Raw genomic sequence first — 22,172 nt, forward strand, 5'->3', positions numbered from 1 at the left:
TAGACTGATTCTTTTGCAAATCCACGTGATGTGATACTCTGGCTATAAAAATCAAAGACTGAAGTTGAAGAGAAAAGTCACAAATAAATAAGGGTTGATGATTTTGTTACTACTGTGCCCTGTTCTCACAAAAGTGAGTACTCCATGAAGATGTGCAGAAGCTGTTAGTGAGTGAAACTGTTGGCTGTTGTTCTATTGATAGTTTGAAGAGCATGCCAAGACTGTATGACCTTGTGTTGCCCAATAATGCCATTTTTACCTTTTGTGTTTGCATTCAGTTTGATGAAGAAGTATCCGCCTCCATGATGATGCCGGAGAATCTGAAGCTTCCCTTGAACCAGAGCAACCTCCAACAGCCTGAGTCATCTCCTCTTGTCTCACGCTCTGTCCTAAGGGTGTGGGGCCAGGAATCGAGTACTTTTAGAGTAAGTCATTGTTATTCTTGCTCATAGCTATTGTCTTGCCTCGCATCCTGGGCTACCAAGAGTGTAGACCATTCAATATCATTTTCATCTGGAAACTTTGCATCTTCCTGTAGGCATGTGCTATTTATCTCACAGGAATCGTAGCCAGTCCATTAACTGGCTTGGAAAAAACAACATTGTAGCAAACCTGAAGCTCACAAAGGTGTTGAAGAAAGCAGTAACTTTTCGGATAAGACCGCATTAGACATAGGCACTACATTTTCTAATTGGAGCCTATCACATAACTGCACTGAGAAATTTGGGAGGTGGGGTGTTGTTTCTGCCTGGGAAGGTGCTAGCACAGTTTTTGTTCATATCTCAATTTCAACACATTGTCTAAACTACCTGTGAGAAAGTGCTTCTTTTTGCATGGTTAGCCCCCTGCTTTTTGCCTGGTTTTGATGTGGTTTCACTTGTAGTGCACAGGGTTCCTGCCAACCAGGTCCCCTGTGCCAGTGTTCTTCTACCTCCTATAAGTCCCTAGTAAATAGTACCCTGAGTACCTTGGGCATGAGAGATGAAGAGGGTCCCCTGGATGCCTTCTCACTGAGACCATGCCACTGAACTTGCAGCTTGCATGCTCCTGTGAGGGAGAAAACAACAAAGTTGATACGGCCCCCTGCCTGGGTGCCATGCCAAACCATCCCTGCCGGAAGGCATAGGTAAGTCACCCCTCTATCCAGCCTCCCAGCCCTAAGGAAGGATGCCCTATACCACAGGTGAGGTCATCTCTGCAGGAGCAGATATGCCCCTACAATATTGGGGTCCATTCCTTTATATTGTAAGTACCAGTGAAGCCATAGAGTGTACATTGGCTGGAAACTCGACAACTTGAGTTACACAGCACCATGATGGCTTCACTGAACATGGGAGTGTTTGGTACCAAACTGCTCCTTTTAATAAATCCCCACTGATGCCAGTGTGGGATTTATTGTACCAAGTACCCAGAGGCCACATCTGAGGTGCCCTAAAAAAACTTACCAACCCTGGTGTGGTCTCCGACCACCTGTAGGCAGCCAGCCACCACCAGACCGGTTTCTAGACCCCTGTGTGGAGAGCCCCTGCTCTTTGGCACCCAAAACAATGCATATCCTGGACAGAGGTGTCAGACTTCTTCCCCCAGTATTGGCCAAGGCTTGAAGAGGGGTGCTTGAACAGCCTGCTGCCTTTGTAAAGCGACCCCAAGCCTCTGTTGCTGGCAGCAGATGCCAGCTCCGGTTTACATCCCTACTTTGGGCAGGAAAACAATCGAGAAAACATAAGGCGAATATGAGGTGTACCCACCTCTGCTAACTCCACCCTTAAGGTGGGGAAGGTGAGGTTAAGCTGATCTTACAGTCCCGCCATCCTGAAGATTGGGAGACCCCTCCTTTCATGGCTTGTATTATGCCCCCCTCCCACAGGAGGGTGGCATAATAGAGGGTGTAGTCCCCCTGGAAAGGTGCCCATTGGCCCGAACTGCTACTCCCCTAAAACGCCCCTAGACCTGGAAACGAGTTCTGCGACTACCTACAAAGAAAGAAGATACCCTGTAGTAGAAGCCAGAAGACAACTGCCTTGGCCCCAGCCCTACTGGCCTGTCTGCAACCAGTCTTGCAGCCAGTGACCTGTGAAACCCCTGGGAAGACTGCTGGCTTCAACAAAGACTCCAATCTTCTGTGGACAGCGGACCTGTCCAGAAGAAGCCAACAGCAAAGACTAAAGATCCAGGCGGATCCGCGACTCGCCCCTTGCCCGAGTCTGAGTGGCCCAACTGCCCAGTAAAGTCTCCCTAGTGACCAGGACTCCAAAACGGGTGTTGGCCGACCTCTCTTGACCCCATGAAGGCGCCTGCAGTGTGAATCAGTAGAGTCCCCCCCCCCTGCCGCCGGCACAGTAGGATGTTTGATGTCATAAAGGCGCCACTGCACCCGCAGATCCAAGCTTCGGTGAGCTCGACCAGCGGTGCCCCTGTGACCCTCAACTTTCCTATGCTGTCGCTGGTGTTCTGTTTGGACCCTCTGGTTCAATGCCTGAAGCCTGTTTCCAAAAAGAAGAAACTCCATAGGATTGCATTGGACGCTGACGCTGTGTGAGTACCCGGCCCCCCCTGTGCCACTTGTTATGTATGTTTAAGGTCTGCTTTGTGTCCTCCCCCTGTGCTGGTCCTAACACCCAAAGCTTGGCCCTGCAACCGTTTCACTCTCCTACAAGCAGCGTGGCTCCAAGGACCCCAGCCTCCATTGAAATGCACTGGGCCGAACTTTGATTTTGACCTCTGCAACCTGCCACCCTTATTACGCTTGTGGTGCAGTACTGGCAATTACCTACTCCTTGCCTACTGCTGACCTTTGGTCCTGGAGATTGGAACTGTAAGTTGAGTACTTACCTGACTACCCGCAAAACTACTTTCCCCATAGGATTACTATTAACTTTCAATTTTCAAAGTGAAAAGAATTTTTAATTAAAAACGTACCAACCTTATTACGAAGGTCTTGGTCTTGGTCTTATAATAAAGTAGAACCAAAGTATATTTTTCTAAAATTGGTCTGGATCTTTTTCTTGAGTCGTGTGTCCATTATTGATAACTGTTGTGCAATATGTCTTACACTTCTCTGTGGTTAGGTATTATTTATTTTTAAATAATTGTGATTGATTTTCAACAATTTGTACAAGTATGTTATATCAATGATGATATGTACATTATTACACATCCGGTTACAAGAGCAGCTTTGGTGGGGTGCCAAGCCGTAGTATTGATAGCGATCATGAACCAATATCTACATTCTATGCCGCAAGTCTTAACATCATTAACATGAGTAATGGTATCTGGCCGAAACTGTCCATTCATATCTGCTGTGGATCTAAATTTTTTAATCTGGCGGTATGCAATTAGGTATGTGTATCTAGGTATCTGGCCAGTTGAGCTGGGTTCTCCCCCCCATTCCATTCCCCTCAGCCAAGAGTCTTGGGGTGACAATCAACTGTGACCTTACTTTGAAAACTCAGATTGGATTAGTAATCTCTACTTGCTCCTTTCAGCTAAGAAAGATAAGGAAGACCAGCAGACTCCTCACTAGGGAAGCATTGGTACAGGTTGATCTAGCCATGGTTATATCGCACATAGGCTATGCCAACTCCCTATATTTCGGCATACCACTATATCTAACTAAAAGACTGCTACTGGTGCAGAACCAGGCTGCTACACTGATCTTTCAGCAGCCCAGATGGCAACACGTTTCCGCTGTCATGAGGAAGTTGCATTGGCTTCCCATACCACAAAGATGCGCCTTCAAATTTGGTTGCCTTATTTTTAAGTCCTTGCATGGCATGAGCCTAAAATTGGTCTCTAGCCTTATTCAAAGGCATATACCAACCCGCAACTTGCGTTCAGCCCACATGAACCTTTTGGTCACACCCTTCTACAAACTAAAGCGACAAGGCGGATGCAGGTTCGCAGTGCTGGCACCTAGATTCTGGAACACCCAACCACTTGACATCAGAACCTGCACTGACCTTTCTAGATTCAGAAGACTTCTCCAGACATGGTTATTCACCCAAGCATACGACTAAATCAATAGGGCTCTGGCAACTCCTAGCAACAGTGCCAAGAAACCAAACTGTGTACATGCGCTCTATAAGACATTTTAACATAACATAATATGTTTAGCAACGCTAAGCGGGAGATCTGTGCTTAGATAATTGCGCCATTGCATGGGGTTAGCCAAAAGGGGTATTCACGGAGCGTTAGTCAATTGGGTCTCGTTCTCTGCCACTAGCCCCCCCATGGAGATCTAGGAGCCATGCTTGCGTGTTGGGGCCCGCCGGTGACTTCCAAGCCATGGCTAGTCTGCATTTTGCCAGACCCAGGGCCAGATCTAGAAATGTATTAAAGCTCTTACGTCTGGCATTGCGTTTCGTGATTCCGAGTATAAAGTGTAGGCACAAGGCTACTATCTGGGTGCCTGCTGTTTCTGTAAATGTCCCAGCTACGTCATTCCAAAATGTCCTGAGTCGGGGGCATGTCCAGACCATAAGGGGGAATGTAGCGTCCGTGTCTAGGCACCTAAGGCAGATGTCGTTGGCAGTAGGGTACAAGCGTGCTAGTCTATGCGGTGTTAAATACGTGTGGCATAGGTAGTTAAATTGCGTATATATCACCCCAGCGTTCGTGGATATATTTTTAGGGTAGCTTATGCATTGTGTCCACTGCTTATCAGTGACACTGGTTGTCAGTATCAAGTCCCAGTATTCGTGTAGTGGCGCCAGCAGAAGTGTCGAGTCGGGTCTGAGGGAATTGTAAATCATTGTCATCGCCTTTTTGCCCTGTCCATGCGTTAGCACAGTTTGCAGTACTGTGGATGTAGTGGGTTCAGTGCGCGTGTTAGCCCATATCTTTAAGAGTTGCTGTGCCAATGTTGCGTAGAGCAGGAATGTCCCTGGCGGTACCCCATAAGCATTCATCAAACTCTCGAAGTCACATAAGTTCGAACCCGCAAATAGATCCCCCCATGTATCAAGTCCTGCAGTTCGCTATGTTTCCAGTACTGGGCGCTTATGGCAAGTATTAAGGCCCGGGAGCACTTTGAGAGAGATTTGAAGAATTTGGTGAGGGCTGGTGACTAGGTATAACATAGTTAAACCATCCATGTCTAGCCGATGACATCAGGAGGTTGCCCTGCGTTTTTCTGTAATGGTGTTTTGGAGCCTGATAGCCATCCTATCATGGGTGGCTGTCGCAGTGCTACCGCCCAGGGGTCTAGTTCAACAAGGTTACTGCTCGCAAGCCACCACAGAGGCGATTGGAGTTGAGCAACTGCATAGTAATGCTCATAGTTAGACGCTCCTAGGCCCCCTTCAGATAGAGGGAGGTATTATTTCTGGAGTGCCACTCTGGGCCTAGAGTCACCCCAAATCAGGGACACAAGAAGTGACTCTTAAGTCCCCAAAAAACATATGCGGTAGTCTGTAGGGGAGGGTTGAGAAAGAATATAAGAGAAGAAGAAGTAGCTGCATCTTAGAGATGGTGACTCGGGCCATGTGAGATAAAGGTACACTCGTCCAGAATGGGAGGGCAGCTTGGGCTCTAGAAATTGCTTTTCCCAAGTTACCTTCTATCAGGCTTGCCTGAGAGTGATACATTTGGGGACCCAAATAATTAAATTTGTCAAAAGCCCAGGTGAGTGGGGTGCAGGGTAGAGTACGCCTTTGATCTATAAACCAGGGCTTTATTAGGTTTTGCTGGAGGGCGGAGCTCTTAGCTCCGCCTCCAGAGAAATCTCTTGATTTCCAGTAAGGAGAATGGAATACGCCCCCCTGTCCCATTGGCTAGCTCCATAAATGGAGGCTAGCCATTGGAACAGAGATCTGTCCGTCAAGGCCGGACCAGATTCGGGGGCGTTCCCGAGATTTTTTCCCAGGGCGGAGTTACGTTTTCTCCCGTTCCCTCCCCTTTCACTGATGCGCTGTCCATTTCCACCCCCCCTCGCTGTCCTGTGCACGTTTCCCACCGTCCCTGTCCTCTCCCCCCCTCCCGCCGTCCGTGTCCTGTCCCGCCCCCTCCCGCCGTCCGTGTCCTCTCCCGCCCCCTCCCGCCGTCCGTGTCCACTCCCGCCCCCTCCCGCCGTCCGTGTCCACTCCCGCCCCCTCCCGCCGTCCGTGTCCGTAAAAATCAGCCCCCGCCTGCCTACCTAAGGAGAAGGGCCGCTGCGCTGCCCGCAGCGACCCGGAAGTGGTTGGCCGGCCGGCCAATCCCAGCGCGGCCGGCCGGAAGTGCCCGCCCCCGCAGCCCGGGGGGAAGAAAGAAGAAGCATGGCGGGGCGAGGCAGGGCGCCATCGCAGGTATGAAAAGCTCACACAGACCTCTGTACCTTGACGCACGGGGAGGTCGCTTTGTTTTGAGGGGCTCGGGGCCGCGCAATAGGTGTTTCTCTGCCTACGGCTTATAGAATTTTGTGATCAGATATATATTCGCTGTCCTTAATGCACTTTAATGATTCGCGGGACAGTTCAGTTCTCATGCAACCTGGTATAACCTTTGAGATGGGAGTTTTTTTTTACCGCGGTGCATTAAAAGGGCCGTATTCGGGCTGCCCGTTCCTTATCGAATAAAACGGGACCACCCATGTTCTGGTCCCATCATTGTATTTTAACTTATTTTATATAGTGATTTTGCAATTGGATTTCTCTGATGGAAACTGAGGATGCTACAATAGTAATTACTTGTAACCGGCGTAGATTTGGGGGCGGGGGGTCGCGAGCTTTTACCTACAAATTCGTAATTGCCGGACGTGCGAGATCTGCACGCGAGAACCTCTATATACAGCTCAACGTAAACTGCAATCGACTGCCCACCCCACGTGTGATAATCTTGATATTTACGGGATCCTTCCTTGTGCCGCACCCTTGCTCGCTTCGGTTCTCACGCGCACCCATTCTCTGGCACTTGCTTCTAAAAGCTGCCCGCCCCTGTATACATTCATTTCAAAGTTGCCAGGACCATGCCTCATTCAGTGTCAACGTCCCCTCCCGTACATTGGCTTTATGTTTGAAGAGCATGCCTTGCTGGCCATATAGTACTGCGCATTTTATTCACTACTCAAACAAGTTTCGCCTCCGTGGCTGCCCTCGACATCACCCTGCTGGAGTTCATGTTCTCCATTATAGTGGGTTAGAGCTCGATGGTATGAAGCACGTTCGCCCCTTCACGTGCTCCGATTTTTTGTTTGTCCAGAATCCCCCCAAAAGCACACACCCCCTAGAACCAATGCACATTGTGTATGACTTCCAGGAACCCCGCCATCCTCCGAGCATTGCACTGATGTGAGGTCACAGATTCTTTTGTATCATCTGTTTAACCTCGCCGTGTTTGCCGAATCACAAACATACATACCAACATTTGAACAAGCATTTACAATGCAACGGTTTCGCCTTTGGAAATGTTAAAGCTATTTGCAATGTAAATGACAATGGCAATTATTTATCTGTTTTCAAAACCAACACATAAATACAAATGTTGTCATTTACAATGCCAATAACTCAAACTTTTCCAAAGGCGAAACCGTTGCATTGTAAATGCTTGTTGGAAATACTATGGATGTGGACCAATTGACCGGTAGACCAGATTTTCGGGCATGCTCATCCAGTAGCTCCATTAGTTTCTGCAGAACTGTGTTCTGGCCACGCAGACAAAGGAGCGCATCGTCTGCATACAGAGAAACAATATGCCATTGCTTGTACGCTTGTATGCCCCAGTCTAGGACACGGTAGCGGAGCATGCACACCAGAGGCTCCATGGTCAGTGCAAAAATAATGGGCAATAGAGGGTATCCCTGTCTCGTTCCACGTTCTGTTTCAAAAGAAGGCGAAATAGTGCGACTTGTCTGAACTCTGGCCTGCGGTTTTGTATATGAGATCTTTACCCATCGTAGGAAGTTAGGGCCCATGCCAATCTAGCCAACACAGCCAGTAGGAATTGCCTTCCCAGGGTATTGAATGCCTTTTCAATGTCTAAGTCAGCTATCCATGGCAAATCTGCTTCGGTTCGTGTCCACTCCAGCAATTTAAAGAGCCGATGTTGGTTTAAACCGGTATGTTCGAGGCATATGAGCTGCAGATCGTATACTATGCAATAGATCGCCACCTGGTGTTGGGCTCGGATGATTGCAGGTTGTTGTATTCTTGGAAGAAGTCTTTATAGTCACGAGATAGGTGACTCCTCCCTTGGACAATACTGCGCATGGTCATCGACTCCATCCTCAGATTGTTTTTTTTCCGCCACTGGGTTCGGATGAAAGTTTTCGCCTCGGGTTAGAAAACACTTTTTCTGCATTTTCGAAGCGTGAAACTTTAGATAAACTTCTTCGACATCGAATAGACTTTTCGACATCACCAGCTACATCCCGGTGCGTCGACGCGGGCCGGTGGGCCTATTGGCCCTGTACGGCCTACGCCTTCTCCCTGGAATTAACCCATTCTGGTCCTCATGGACCAGTATTGTTACTACTTCCATTAATCTATTGGCAATTTTTTTCTCCAAGATTTTGTAATCCGAGTTCTGTAGGGACAGTGGGCGATAACAGCACATTTGGAGTGGGTCCCTACCTGGCTTTGGTAATACTACCAATATCGCCTCTCGTAGAGAGTTGGGAGCTCCCCCCCATTCAAATGCCTCCCCATATATAGTGCATCAACGGGGAGTAAGTTGTTCCGAGAAAGTCGCTTAGAATTCCGACGGCCAGCCATCTGCTCCCGGGTTCCTGCCACAAGCTAACTGTTTAATAGTCTCAGATCTCAGTTTTGCATTTAAGGGCCTGAAGCAATGTGTATTGGGCTTGCGTTATCTGTGGGACTGTTGCATGTGACGTGAACTGCTGGATGATTGTAGGGTCACTGGGGTCGGGAGCTTTGTTGAGGGAAGCATAGTATTTATAGAAGGAATCATTAATTGTTTCCTGTGTGTTTACCAATTGGCCATCTGAAGCACATTGATCGTGATCGGAGGTTGCGAGGCGTCGGTTTTTAGTAGCCATGCCAATGTCTTGCCTGCTTTGCCTCCTTCGGTATGTTGCCGGGCCAAGTATTGCTTGTAGTCTAAAGTGCAAAGTCTGTTCATTTGCTAGGCGGGTATAATGGGTGGGTCTGTGGGGGAAAGGCGTTCACATTGCTGCACTTCTGTCTCCTGGTCTTGGAGCTCTTTTGTGATCATCATTAGAGATCCATATACTTCTTTGATTACCTGTCCACGAAGGACAGCCGTGAATTCGTCCCATTTTATGGATGCATATGTAGCGGAGCCGGCATTCGTTCAAAAGTAAGAATTGATGGATTGCTTTATGGATGTGTGTAGTGCTGCATCTTCTGTAAGGGGAGGCGCCAAGTCGAAATGCTTGTTCTGTGTGTTCCCTACATCAGCTGCATTTGTAATGGGCTATGGTCCGATATCGTGCGGGCTAAGTGTTCCGCATGTGACACCCTGAATATGGCAGTCGCAGAGCAGTATATTGCATCAATTCTCGTGTGTAGATCATGGATTGTTGTGCAGTGTGATTAAATTTGTGCTATGGGATGTTTGCTACGCCAGGCTTCGCTTAATTGCATGTTACTGGCCCAGTCCTTCATGTGTCGTACTAGGCCAATTGATGGTGCCCCCGGGAGTGGCATGTGTAAGCGGTCGAATTCTAGATCTTAAACACAATTATAATACCCACCCCAATATGTTGGTGCCGTTGGGTCGCTATTTAATGACAAAGTCATTGTTTGCAGGAACGAAGATTGCCTTGAGTTTGGTGCATATAGTGAGACCAGTGTCATTGGGGAGCCATCTAGGAGACCCTCCAGGATCGCGTAGGGTCTGTAGAGGAATCCCTGGCACTACCTGTATCAAAGTGCCCCATGCAAGTCCTGAGTATGTAGTCCCTATCACTGTGCCCCTCCAATGCTTTGGCAATGATGTGAGGGTTTGCGCTGTGAGATGTGTTTCCTGGATCAGTTCCACTGAGATCTTATGCCTCCATAGGTATTGATCTACTGTGTGACATTTAACACATCTGGCTAGTGCCCTTCTATTCCAAGTTGGTAGGAGGTAGTTGTTACTGTTCATCTTCTTTGCTAGAGGCTAAGATCGAAAAGGTATGCCTGCACCCAGACCTTGAGGGGGATTCAGGATTACCCTGGTGTATGGCCTGTTTAATGGCTTGCTCCCTCTCTTGCTACCTGGGCTTTGGTTGGGCATTGCGCTCATCCTTCACCTCGGTACCTGCGTGTGGTTGTGGTTTTCCATGGGTGACGGGGATCTGCCGATGATCCGGTCGGGCGTGTGCAAGACCATTCTGTTCTATCCAGGTTCAGGCCTCCTCGTGAGTATAGCATAGGATATTGCTACCTTTGTGCCGAATGCATAACGTGGCGGGGTATTGCAGCGAATATCGTATTTCGTGGTCCCAGAGGCACCTTTTAACTTCCAAGTAGGAGGATCTGCGATGTTGTACTGATAACTTATAGTCCGGGTAAATATGCACTGTGGCGTTTTCGATTTGCCATGTGCTGTGGGCCCTTGTCACTTGAAGGATGTCGCAATAGTTGAACAATCGTGCTTTCACATGTCTGGAGGGGTTGCCCGTGAGCAGGGCGGTGCATCCGGTACTCGATGCGCCTGTTGGACCGAAAATAATTTGGAGTATTTGCCATTGAGAATGTCCGTGGAGAACCAAGCTTCGAGGTACAGCTCCATTCTTTGGCCTTCGATTCTGTGTTGGAGGATTTCTTCACCGGACCTGCTATCAGCAATCACGCATCCGGCCAGCTCAGTGTGTTATGCTGCTCACCGGCTCTTCCAAGGTGCAGTCCTCAACACCGTTTCATGCCAAAAGCCACAGGGGTCGAGTCACAGGTCCCGCCGGGACCGCACCTGGGCCGTCTGGTGTCTGCCGAGCTCCCCGGCTGCTCACATCATGCGATGAGCCCACGTGGTTTTGGTAGAGGGCTGCGTATTTCATTTAGTGGGCGAAGGAGGGGGATGTGGGGTGCAGGGTGCGGTCGTCAATTGTATGGCCAGTGGGCTTGTTAGTTTGCTGGACCAGGTTAGGCCTTCCGGCAGAGGCCCAGTGCTGACTGCTCCCAGCTCCCCAACTTGCAGTCTTTTATTGAAATCTGTAACCAGGACTCACCATCATCAGCGCTGCACTGGGGCGGGCACAGGTATCCAGCGGTCTGCTGCAGACGTTATTGCTCACAGTTGGGGACAAGCGCGGTCTCGTACACAGTCTGCTGGGTCCGTAAGGCCAGGCATCAGCCAACAAGTGTCGGCTTATGGCCCCTGGTCCGTTGGACGCGCCTTTCAGGCTGCGATGCAAGTAGGCTTGGCTTCAGCATAGGTTTAGGGTAGGAACACAGGCCCTGGGTACCTGGTTGGCAGGAACCCAGGGCACACTCAGTCAGAGCACATCAGTAGTTCAGCAAAAAGTGGGGGCATAGCGTTGTCTGGAGGTGCAGCGCTTCATCTGCCGCTGTGCGTAGCAGGAACTTGCAGGTATTTTGCAGGATTTTTGGCAGGCCTCATGCGGAGCTGTATACAATGCATCCGCACTCGGCTCCATCTTGGCCGTGCCCCCTCTCTGTGTATAAGGCTGCTTGGCCACAATATCACTGATAGAGAACTTTGGGTTTTACATTGAGCCCCATACACTTTTGGGGAACCCCTGGACTCTGTGCACAGTATTACGACCTACACAGAGCCAGCTTCCTACACTACTTGTAAAAAAGATATACTCCTTGAGAAGTAAAAAAGAATGATAGGTTGTAGAGTTTGTCTCTAATGCTTTATCAGAGTTTCTAGCACTCTTTAACTTCTGGAGAAAAAACAGCAGCTTGACGTCACTGTCCTTGGGAACTCTAGTTCTTAAAGCGATTATGACACTGCAATCATACCTTTAGCTTCATATCATTGCTATAAACGACAGGACCACCATAGATACTGTGTAGAAGTCAATGGTTGCCCCAAAAAGTCCTCTTGAGGATCTTATTGTGGTCTTCAAAACGTTCCAGCCGATGCTGCCCATCTTAATAGGCCAGACTCTACATAGCCTTTTAACGAGGAGTGAAAGGATAATTCAACTTGTAAGAAGGCACCTTTTATTGAGGAAGTTCTTCGTAACCCATTTGCTTAAAGCTCTGTGTTTATTTGGAGGAGGAGGTAGAACAGGACAACAGGAAAATTCATTTTACTGTGTGTGAGAAAGTGCCAACTTTCTTGCATTGGTATGCCCCCACTTTTTGCTGAACTACTGATGTGCTCTGACTGAGTGTGCCCTGGGTTCCTGCCAACCAGGTACCCAGGGCCTGTGTTCCTACCCTAAAACTATGCTGAAACGAAAAGACCCAATTGGCATCTCTGGCCACCTGTCAGCCCCTAGTAAATGGTACCCTAGGTACTCAGGGCATAGTTACCAGAGAAGACCTCTGAGGGCTGCAGCTCTTATTGTGCCACCCTCAGGGGCCCTGTACCCTGGTACCCACACACTGCCTTTGCAGGCTGAGTGCCTAAGTATAGAACTAAAACAAGAGTCGACATGGCACCCATTCCTGTGTACCATGCCCACAGGGGGCTGCAGGGCGCCGGGTGCAGGGGTGTCTTGGGTGTCGGAATAGCTTACCCACGGCTGGTCGCGGTTGGGGTGGCCCCTGGTTCTAAGTCTGCAGGCGTCGTCTGGTTCGTCGAGGAGGGTCTTTGGGCACTGGACTTCGGGTCCCAGTCACCGGGGGGACGTCCTCGTGGTCTTGGTTCGGTTGTGCACGGCCTGGGCTCGGCTGGTGCAGAGTGGGCTGGTCCGGAGCTCCCTGGCTGGCACCAGGTGGGCTGTTGCAGCAGAGCCTCAGCTGATGGGAGTGCCAATCTTCAAGAGGGTCAAGGCAGGCAGGTCCTCTGGGTGTCCCAAGGTTGCTGTCCACGGGAGTCGGCGGGTTTAGGCAGGAGCATGTTCCAGGATCAACAGGCCGGTAGGGCTGGGGCCAAGTCAGTTGTTGTTGTCCTGTTGTTAGCAGTTGCGCGGCAGGTCTTCTTCTTCTTGATCTTCTTTCTTCTTTTTGGTATCGGAATCTGAGGAAGGAAGGTTCAGGGAGCCCCTAAATACTGAATTTAGGGGCATTACTGGTATGGCAAGGGCAGGGACCAATGGGTCCCTGTCCTGGGGTGGGTACACCCCCTAGCCTGCTCCTCTCCTGTGGAAGGGGTCAGGGGCCTGGCTGGGATTGGGCAGAGCTCCCCATCTTCAAGATGGCTGGGGCCCGGGGTCGTACTTCAACTCGCCTCCCCCACCTGAGGGGTGGGGTTGGCACAGGCTGGCACCCCCCCCTTCCTGACGTAGGATTTCTCACCAGTCTTCCCGCCAGAGTGGGGGTCAGGACTGGTGGGGGGTGGTTGCTGGGTACAGCAAATGGCCTGGGGAAGCTCACAGAGGCGGCATGCCTTTGAAGCTTCCCCCTGTCTGTCCTGGGGGAGGAGACCTAGCGCCTCGCCCAGGATGTGCATTGTAGCAGGCCCAGGAGAGCGGGGGCTCTCCTACCCAGGGGTCCAGCAACATTTCTGCTGTATGGCAGCCTCTGCAGCCACTCAGCCCAGACGTAGATTGAAGGTTAGGTTTTCAGAGGGCAGCTCTAAGATGCCCTCTGGTGCATTTTACATTAAATCTCACACTGGCATCAATGCGGGTTTAATGTGCTGAGAAGTTTGGTACCAAACTTGTCAGTCTTCAGTGTAGCCATTATGGTGCTGTGGAGTTCATAGTGACAACCTCCCAGCACCATATACTCTTAATGGCATCACTGCGCTTACAGTGCCCAGGAATGGCCCTGGGAACTATAGGGGCACAGGGCTCATGCACCTGTGCCCACACCTCTGGCATAGGGCACCCAGCTAGAGGGGTGACTGAAGTATGCCAGGGCAGTGGGTCCACCCCCCCGAATGTTCAGACTGCACATAACACAGCAGGTCTATTAATTTTGAAACCCTCGATGTTACCCAGGAATTGCGCCTGACACCCGCTAGTGTCCGGTGGCCAAACAATCCCTTCCAATTGGGGTCAGAAGACTGTATGTGCCAATACGCAGCATGGCATCTAATGTATCCCCACTGTAGTGTGTAAATTGTTGTCAATTTTCAAATCATGCAAATGTGGGAATTTGTGGTGTGTTCAAATCTTTCATCTTAGCTAGTCCAAGACATGTTGGTTGCCCAGTTTTGTTCAGGAGAATTATTGGTTGTGGTATGAGGCATGCTGTGAACAAAGCCTAAGGTCCCTGAACCTGCCAGTGTCTAATCTTCCAAATAGATTTTACATCTATAGTGTCTCTCGCAGAAGTCAAAACCTTTTTTTTTTTTTTTTGCAGAGTTTTATATAGCGCGAACTAGACCCGAACCGAATCAGGTATCAGAGCGCTTTACATAGCACCAGTTACATTACATAAGGACGAACACACATTTCTTTTTTTTAGGCACGGGAGATTAAGTGTTTTGCCCAGAATCACAGGAGGTTTTGGCGTCGTTACCGAGACTTGAACCCAGGTCCCCAGTTCCGAGGTCGAGCGCCCTAGCCGTTAGGCCAACTCCTCTCCCCACTACAAGGTTACTCTGTAACCTTGTCCAGACAGCTACGAAAGAAAAGATGCACAATATACATCAGCTTAGTGTCTTTATCATATTTTTCTTTGCAGGTGTTGGTGCAAGCTTATAAAAATATGAAGCTGGGTTGGCTGTGTCATAACCAGAAAAATTTGCAAATGCTTTTGTACTACCCAATGGTGGAATATGTCAATATTCCCATTAAGTGTAGTTGCAAATAGCATCTGAAACACTTGCTTTATGGAGGAAGTGATGACCATAATTTTGAAAACAGAACATGTCATCATGATTAGATGTACCTACATACAATTCATCTGAGGAAAACACAGTTGAATGCTCTGGATCTTTTAGTAATTCGTACACTGCATTAATGTCCTAATCATCAGAAGCAGTACTAGGGGTTAAGACATCATTTAAAGAAATTTTGAACAAATGAGGAATTTGTTGCAGTTCAGTGGGGCTATACACATCATACGATACCCCATCCCAAACAATTCCTTCAGGAACTGGAACACTGAAATGTTCACCAGGGAAAGGGTCTCCGTTCACAGTGCGATGATGCATGTGATTTGAGTACCAAGTTCACTGGTTGTACTGCAGAGTATTCTGGAAGATATCTTCCATTTAGAAGCAGGAAAAAGACAATCACCAAACCAATCCAAAGGATCAGGAAAAGTAACCCAATTGTAATCCAAAGATGTAACCAAGGAGAAACAATATATGTCATTTTAAGCCAAAGATAGAAAACCTGCATTTTCAGCCTGAGAATGAAAAGCGGTGGTGGATCAGTTGAATCCGATGAGAAGTCATCAAAGAAATAGCCATAGGCAATTCGCTCAATCTTTGGCAGCTTAGCAGGTTTTGTGGAACTGGCAGATGACTATCTGTGGTATATTGCTGTAGACCATGCTCTTGTCAGGTTTCCAAATTGAAATACAAGGTTCGAGGCATGTGGGCTGCTAAATTCATATCTTAGCATTAGATCGCCGCCTAGTGTTGGGCTCGGATGATTGCACATTGTTGTCCTGGAAGAGTCTTCGAAGTATCCTGAGATAGGTGGCTCCTCCCCTGGACTACAGTGCGCATGGGCATCGGCTCCATCCCCAGATTGTTTTTTTCCGCCATTGGGTTCGGATGTGGTCTCGACGTCTTACTGTCGGAACCAAGTAACACTATCTTTTACCGGCCAAAAGGCCTCGATTTTCTTGCGTCGGTATTGTCTGCGCTCGGTCTCGAGTCTTCCGTCTCTTGAAGCCGGAATAAGCGGAGTTTTCTTCGCTTTCTAAACTTTGAGGCCTTCTCATCGCGACACGACAGCAAGCCTTTACGGACATGGAGCGGAGCCCGTTTAAGTACTGCCCGCTCTGTGGGTCCAAGTACCCACACATCGATCTACACCCCGTGTGTAACAAGTGCCTTTCACCGGACCACGACGACGGCAAGTGCAAGGCCTGTGCACAGTTCCGCTCCAAGAAAACTCTCAAGCTTCGGCGCGCGGTGCGCTTGGAAGCTAGGCAAGCGGCCCCAGATCCGGAGAACATCTTCGGCGACCCGGAAGAAGAGGTCCAGGGTCACCTTCTACAAATCTCCCCATCACAGACGGAGGTCGAGGCGGATCCGGGAGACGACGACGGAGTCGCGGGTCAGGTCCTCGAATACGTCGAAGAGGTAGGAGACGACGATGAGATTTATGGGGCCGCGGCGGATAGCTCTGAGGACGAGCTCTGCCCCGAAGGTTACGAGGATACCGACCGGGACACGGGATCGCCTGTCGGCCTTACCCAGGACCCGTTGCCGCAAGCCACAGCCCCGCCTTCGGGCCCGGCTACGGACTCACTTGCTGGGCACGCTGTTTCGAAACCGAAACTGAAACCGTCGGGGTCGTCAACACCTAAAATGGCCGACCCGAAATCGAAACTGAAACCAAAGGACTCGAGTGTCCCTAAGCTGGCTGCCGTGCCTGTGAAGAAGTCGGTGCCCGTCACCCCGTCGGCTCCGTCGACCTCCGGTCCGCAGAAGCCGAGGAAGTCTGTCGATTCCGATGCTCCGAAATCGAAACCGACGCCCGAGGAAGGGGCCCCCAAGAAAGATGGTCGGCACGGATCAGCGGCTCCGGCGCCGTCCAAGCCCGCCAAGGTCGGCTCCAAAGAGGCTACGCCCAAGAAGTCTGCGCCCCGGCCTCAAGATTCGGAGGTGCCGAAGACGGTTCCCGCGCCCAAAACGCACAAGGCCCGCGAGGACGTCGGATCCGAGGGACCGCTCAAAGCATCCTTGTCGGCGACGAAACCCACTGGCAGTGTACCGTCCCCCATTGCGGAGTCACTGCAGAGAATCAGGGAGAAAGCCTTTGCTCCATCGGCTCCGATGCCATCACCGCAGCCGCAAAAGGACGCTCCGGCTAAGCCTTCTGGGAAACTCCTTTTTCTCTTGCCACCTAAGGAGGCGCCGAAAGCGTTTTCGACGAAATCGGCTCCGAAACAGGGTTCCTCGCTGCCTGACCCTCTTCCACGTCGTGTACTCGAATCGGAAGACGATTCAGAGCATTTCATCGATGCTGCCACCGGCAAGCTGACACTCTATAAACGGAAGATCACTTCGGAGCCGGTGGACCCCTACGTCATCCCGTTGAAAAAGAAGAGGGTGCCCCTTGACGCCTCAGGCCTCACGGAACCGATTCAGCCTCCTCCAAGACGGAGCCCTACTCCCTCCCCAGAACACTCTGTGGGTGAGGAATATGATGAGGATGAACAGTACAATTTTCCTATCGATGAACCTGATGTACAACCAGATTCTTACGACGACACTGGTGACCAGAACACCCAAGGTGTGGGCCAAGACCCGCAGACCTTTAATGCTCGTGCATCCCCGACTGAGGACTCAGCAGGATTTCATGCACTAATTGAACGGGCGGCGGCCAATCATGATGTGGACATGCATGCCGACCCGGTTGAGGAAGACTTCCTTTTTGACACCTTTGCCATATCTGAAAGGACAGTAAAGACACTTCCTATGCTGAAAGGTGTTCTCAAACATGCTGGGGACATTTTTAAGGAGCCTACAAGGGCGAGAGTGGTCAACCCTCGCATTGAAAAGAAGTACAGGCCTGCGCCTGCGGACCCCGTCTACATCCGGGGACAATTGCCACTGGACTCTCTTGTGGTTGCCAATGCCAGGAAACGTGCCAACTCCCAGACAACGGGTGAAGCTCCTCCCCCGGATAAGGAGTCCAAAGTGCTTGAGGCAGGAGGCAAAAGAGTGGCTGCACAGGCGGCAAACTTTTGGCGCATCGCAAATACACAGGCGCTCCTGGCGCGTTATGATAGGGCGCACTACGACACCCTAGAACAGGTTATACAACACCTGCCCCCACAGTTCCAAGAAGGCACCAAAATGCTTATTGAGGAAGGAAAGCTAATATCAAACGCAGCCATCAAGTGTGCACTTGACGCTGCGGACACAGCTGCTAGGGCTATCAACACTAGCGTTATGCTGAGAAGACAAGCCTGGCTACGCATCTCAGGGTTTAAGCAGGATATTCAAACAACAATTCTGAATCAGCCAGTCAATCCTGATAGTCTGTTTGGTCCGGATGTTGACACCACCCTAGAGAAAATAAAGAAGGACACGGAAACTGCTAAGTCTATGGGGGCCCTGCAGTCCCAACAGTTTCGTGGCAGCAATTTTCGTCGCTCAGGTGCACGTGGAGTCACCAGAGGACAGATGGGTCAACAATCCCAGTTCTCCAAAGGTGGGGCGCAATCCTCGTTCACTAAACAGAACAAGGGAGGTTATAGGAATAACAGCAACAGAGGTCGCGGCAGAGGAAACAACAGCTCCCGCACCTCTACTCCAAGCAAACAGTGACTTTCTGTCACTGCCCCCCGACCACATAACACCTGTCGGGGGGAGACTGCAGCAGTTCCTGCCCGTCTGGAGAAACATCTCCACAGACAGGTGGGTGCGACAACTAATCCAGTATGGTTATTGCCTAGAGCTGAAATCCACTCCACCCAACATCCCACCGAGGCAAAGGCCTATGTCCGCAGAGCACTTGCACTTATTGCAGCAGGAAGTGGTGGCGATGCTGCAAAAAGGCGCAATCGAGCTCGTGCCGGTGGGGGAGGAAGGCACAGGGGTATATTCCCTGTACTTCCTTATTCCAAAGAAGGACGGTTCTCTCAGGCCCATTCTCGATCTACGTCCCCTCAACCTGTACATACTGTCAGAGCATTTCCATATGCTTACACTACAGCAGATTCTTCCCTTGCTAAACCAGGGAGACTTCTTAGCGACCTTAGATCTCAAGGATGCTTATTTCCACATTCCGCTACACCCGTCACACAGGAAATACCTCAGGTTCACTATTCAAGGCAGGCACTACCAGTTCAAAGTACTACCCTTCGGAGTCACTACGGCCCCGAGGGTGTTCACCAAGTGTCTAGCGACAGTGGCGGCGCACCTCAGGAGGCAGAATATCCATGTCTACCCCTACCTAGACGACTGGCTCGTACAGGCCAAGTCAGAGCAACAGTGCGCCGCAGACATGTCGACTACAATTCACCTTCTTCACGATCTGGGTTTCTCCCTAAATTACCCAAAATCGCATCTTCAGCCGGTACATGTCCGGCAGTTCCTGGGTGCTACGATCAACACCCTGACAGCCATGGCTCAGCCAAACCAAGTCAGAATCGACAGCATTCAGTCACTGATCCAACGATTCCGACCAAGACACTCCCTGCCAGCGAGAGTGTTCATGCAGTTGATTGGCATGATGGCCTCCTGCATCTTCATAGTCCCTCACGCACGGTTACATATGCGCCCGCTCCAGGAGTGCTTAGCGAATCAGTGGACACAGGCTCGTGGGCAATTGACAGACCTAGTGTTGGTTACCAGTCGGGCATACGACTCTCTGCATTGGTGGACTCCACACAACCTTTGCAAGGGCCGACTGTTCCACGAGCCCGTGCCGCAGATTGTCCTGACGACGGACGCATCTCTCCAGGGCTGGGGAGCACATGTGCTCACTTACACAGTGCAGGGACTATGGACGACGCAGCAACAGAAGATGCACATCAACTATCTGGAACTGATGGCAATCTTCATGGCGCTCAAGTCCTTCATTGTACATCTGAGCAACAAGGTCGTGCTAGTCCGGACGGACAACATGACCGCGATGTACTACATTCAGAAACAGGGGGGCACCCACTCGCCACAGCTGTCTCATCTGGCTCAGAGCATGTGGAAGTGGGCCATTCAGAGGAACATTTTCCTCATGGCAGAACACCTCCCGGGCAAGGACAATCAGATGGCGGATCTGCTCAGCAGATACAGCCATCAGATGCACGAGTGGGAGATACACCCTTCTGTTCTCCACCCGTTCTTCCAGCAGTGGAGTCATCCGGAGATAGACCTGTTCGCAACAAAGGAGAACGCAAAATGCCGACTCTTTGCCGCCAGGTTCCCTCACCCACAGTCGCAGGGGAATGCGATATGGATGAACTGGTCAGGCAAATTTGCATACGCTTTTCCGCCAGCCCCTCTAATACCGCTGGTCGCAAGAAAGCTAAGGCAGCACTCCATGACTCTCGTCCTGGTTGCTCCAACGTGGGCACGACAAGCTTGGTACACCACGTTCCTCGAACTCTCAGTGGTGCCGCACCAAAGACTGCGCCTCACGCCCAGTCTTTTGACGCAGAACCATGGAGACATTCAGCATCCAGATCCACGACAGCTCAACCTGGCGATCTGGCTCCTGAAGTCCTAGAGTTTGGATACCTTAACCTACCTCCAGAATGCATGAGTATCATCAAGGAGGCGAGGAAACCAACTACTAGAGCATGCTATGCTGCTAAGTGGAAGCGTTTTGTCATCTACTGTACGTCCAATGACATCAACCCACTAGATGCATCTATTCCCAACATCATCTGCTATCTGTTACATCTCTACAAGTGCAATCTGGCGTACACTTCCATTAGGATACATCTCTCAGCCATAGCGGCTTATCTTCAGAACAGGCAGCACCTCTCTGTCTTCAGAGTGCCCGCCATTAAAGCCTTCCTTGAAGGTCTGAAGAGAGTCATTCCCCCAAGAACACCTCCAGCTCCGGTGTGGAACCTCAACGTCGTTCTCACCAGACTGATGGGGCCACCATTTGAGCCACTGCACTCGTGTGAGCTCCAATTCCTTACGTGGAAAGTGGCCTTTCTGATAGCTATTACGTCTCTGAGGCGTGTCAGTGAGCTGCAAGCGCTCACCATACAAGAGCCGTTCATTCAAATTCACCCAAATAGGGTAGTGCTACGCACTAACCCTAAATTCCTTCCTAAGGTGGTGTCACAGTTTCATCTTAACCAAACTATTGACTTACCAGCATTCTTTCAAAACCCGCAAACGGTGGCGGAAAGAATGCTCCATACCTTAGATGTACGGAGGGCGTTGATGTACTACATAGACAGAACACAACCCTTTAGAAAGACAAAACAACTCTTTGTTGCCTTCGCACCACAACACAAAGGCAACCCAATTTCCAAAGCAGGGATAGCCAGGTGGATTGTTAAGTGCATCCAGATATGTTATCAAAAAGCCAAGCGCACTTTAACAATACCCCCCAGAGCGCACTCCACACGCAAGCTGGGGGCATCCATGGCTTTCCTAGGGAACATTCCTTTAGAGGATATTTGCAGAGCAGCCACGTGGGTCACACCACATACCTTCACAAAACACTACTGTGTTGATGTGCATTCCAAGCAGCAAGCAGCTGTAGGACAGGCTGTTCTCAAGACACTTTTTCAGGTTTCTGCAGCTGGCACGGGCAACCGCCGCTGATGGAGGGACTGCTATGTATTCTATGCTAAGATATGAATTTAGCAGCCCACATGCCTCGAACTGAATATGCTACTTACCAGTATGCATCTGTTCTTGGCATGTAGGGCTGCTAACATTCATATCGCCCGCCCTCCTCCCCGGTGCCTGTCGCAGCTGCAGATATACTATTGTATTTATTCGTAAGCATGGACATCCTTTACACTTTCACTCCATCTCCTGCCACAATGGCGAAAAACAATCTGGGGATGGAGCCGATGCCCATGCGCACTGTAGTCCAGGGGAGGAGCCACCTATCTCAGGATACTTCGAAGACTCTTCCAGGACAACAATGTGCAATCATCCGAGCCCAACACTAGGCGGCGATCTAATGCTAAGATATGAATGTTAGCAGCCCTACATGCCAAGAACAGATGCATACTGGTAAGTAGCATATTCATTTCTGTACTAGTTTACTGTACAGTTGTCGTAGTTTTCAACAGGTAGAAGACATACATAGTTATTGTTTATTGTTGTCTCTTGTTGAAGAGAGGAGCCTTCCTCAGTTATCAAAGTTTCCATTTGAACTTCCTGTATGGTAACAAGAGGAAAGAGACAGTGCTTACCTTCCACGGAGCTGTGATTAATTTGGTGTGTATTTGGCTACCCACGAGCCCGCATGGCATACTGTTGCGAATCAGCCACATAGTGTAGTTTGATCAGATCAATAGAGACAAATCTTTTGTCTTGGCGACTAACAAGGGGTGGAAGAAGTATAGTTCTGGTACCTTCAACAGCCAGGACAGGTATAG

The 22,172-nt window shown here is 50.1% G+C and overlaps 1 protein-coding gene across 2 annotated transcripts in view; it reads left to right on the top strand.

The window, feature by feature from the left end:
- TTC17 (tetratricopeptide repeat domain 17) overlaps positions 1 to 22,172 on the top strand; it is a 516,894-nt gene that overhangs the window by 137,915 nt on the left and 356,807 nt on the right. For both annotated transcript variants that reach the window (XR_013609678.1, XM_078684342.1), the window contains exon 11: positions 279 to 425. Coding sequence is in view for 1 of the 2 variants with exons in the window: in XM_078684342.1 (XP_078540468.1) it covers positions 279 to 425 (147 nt within the window). In the remaining variant the exon portion in view is untranslated. The remainder of the gene's footprint in view (positions 1 to 278; positions 426 to 22,172) is intronic.

The sequence above is a fragment of the Lissotriton helveticus genome, chromosome 3_2, assembly GCF_964261635.1.
Source record: "Lissotriton helveticus chromosome 3_2, aLisHel1.1, whole genome shotgun sequence".
NCBI lineage: Eukaryota > Metazoa > Chordata > Amphibia > Caudata > Salamandridae > Lissotriton > Lissotriton helveticus.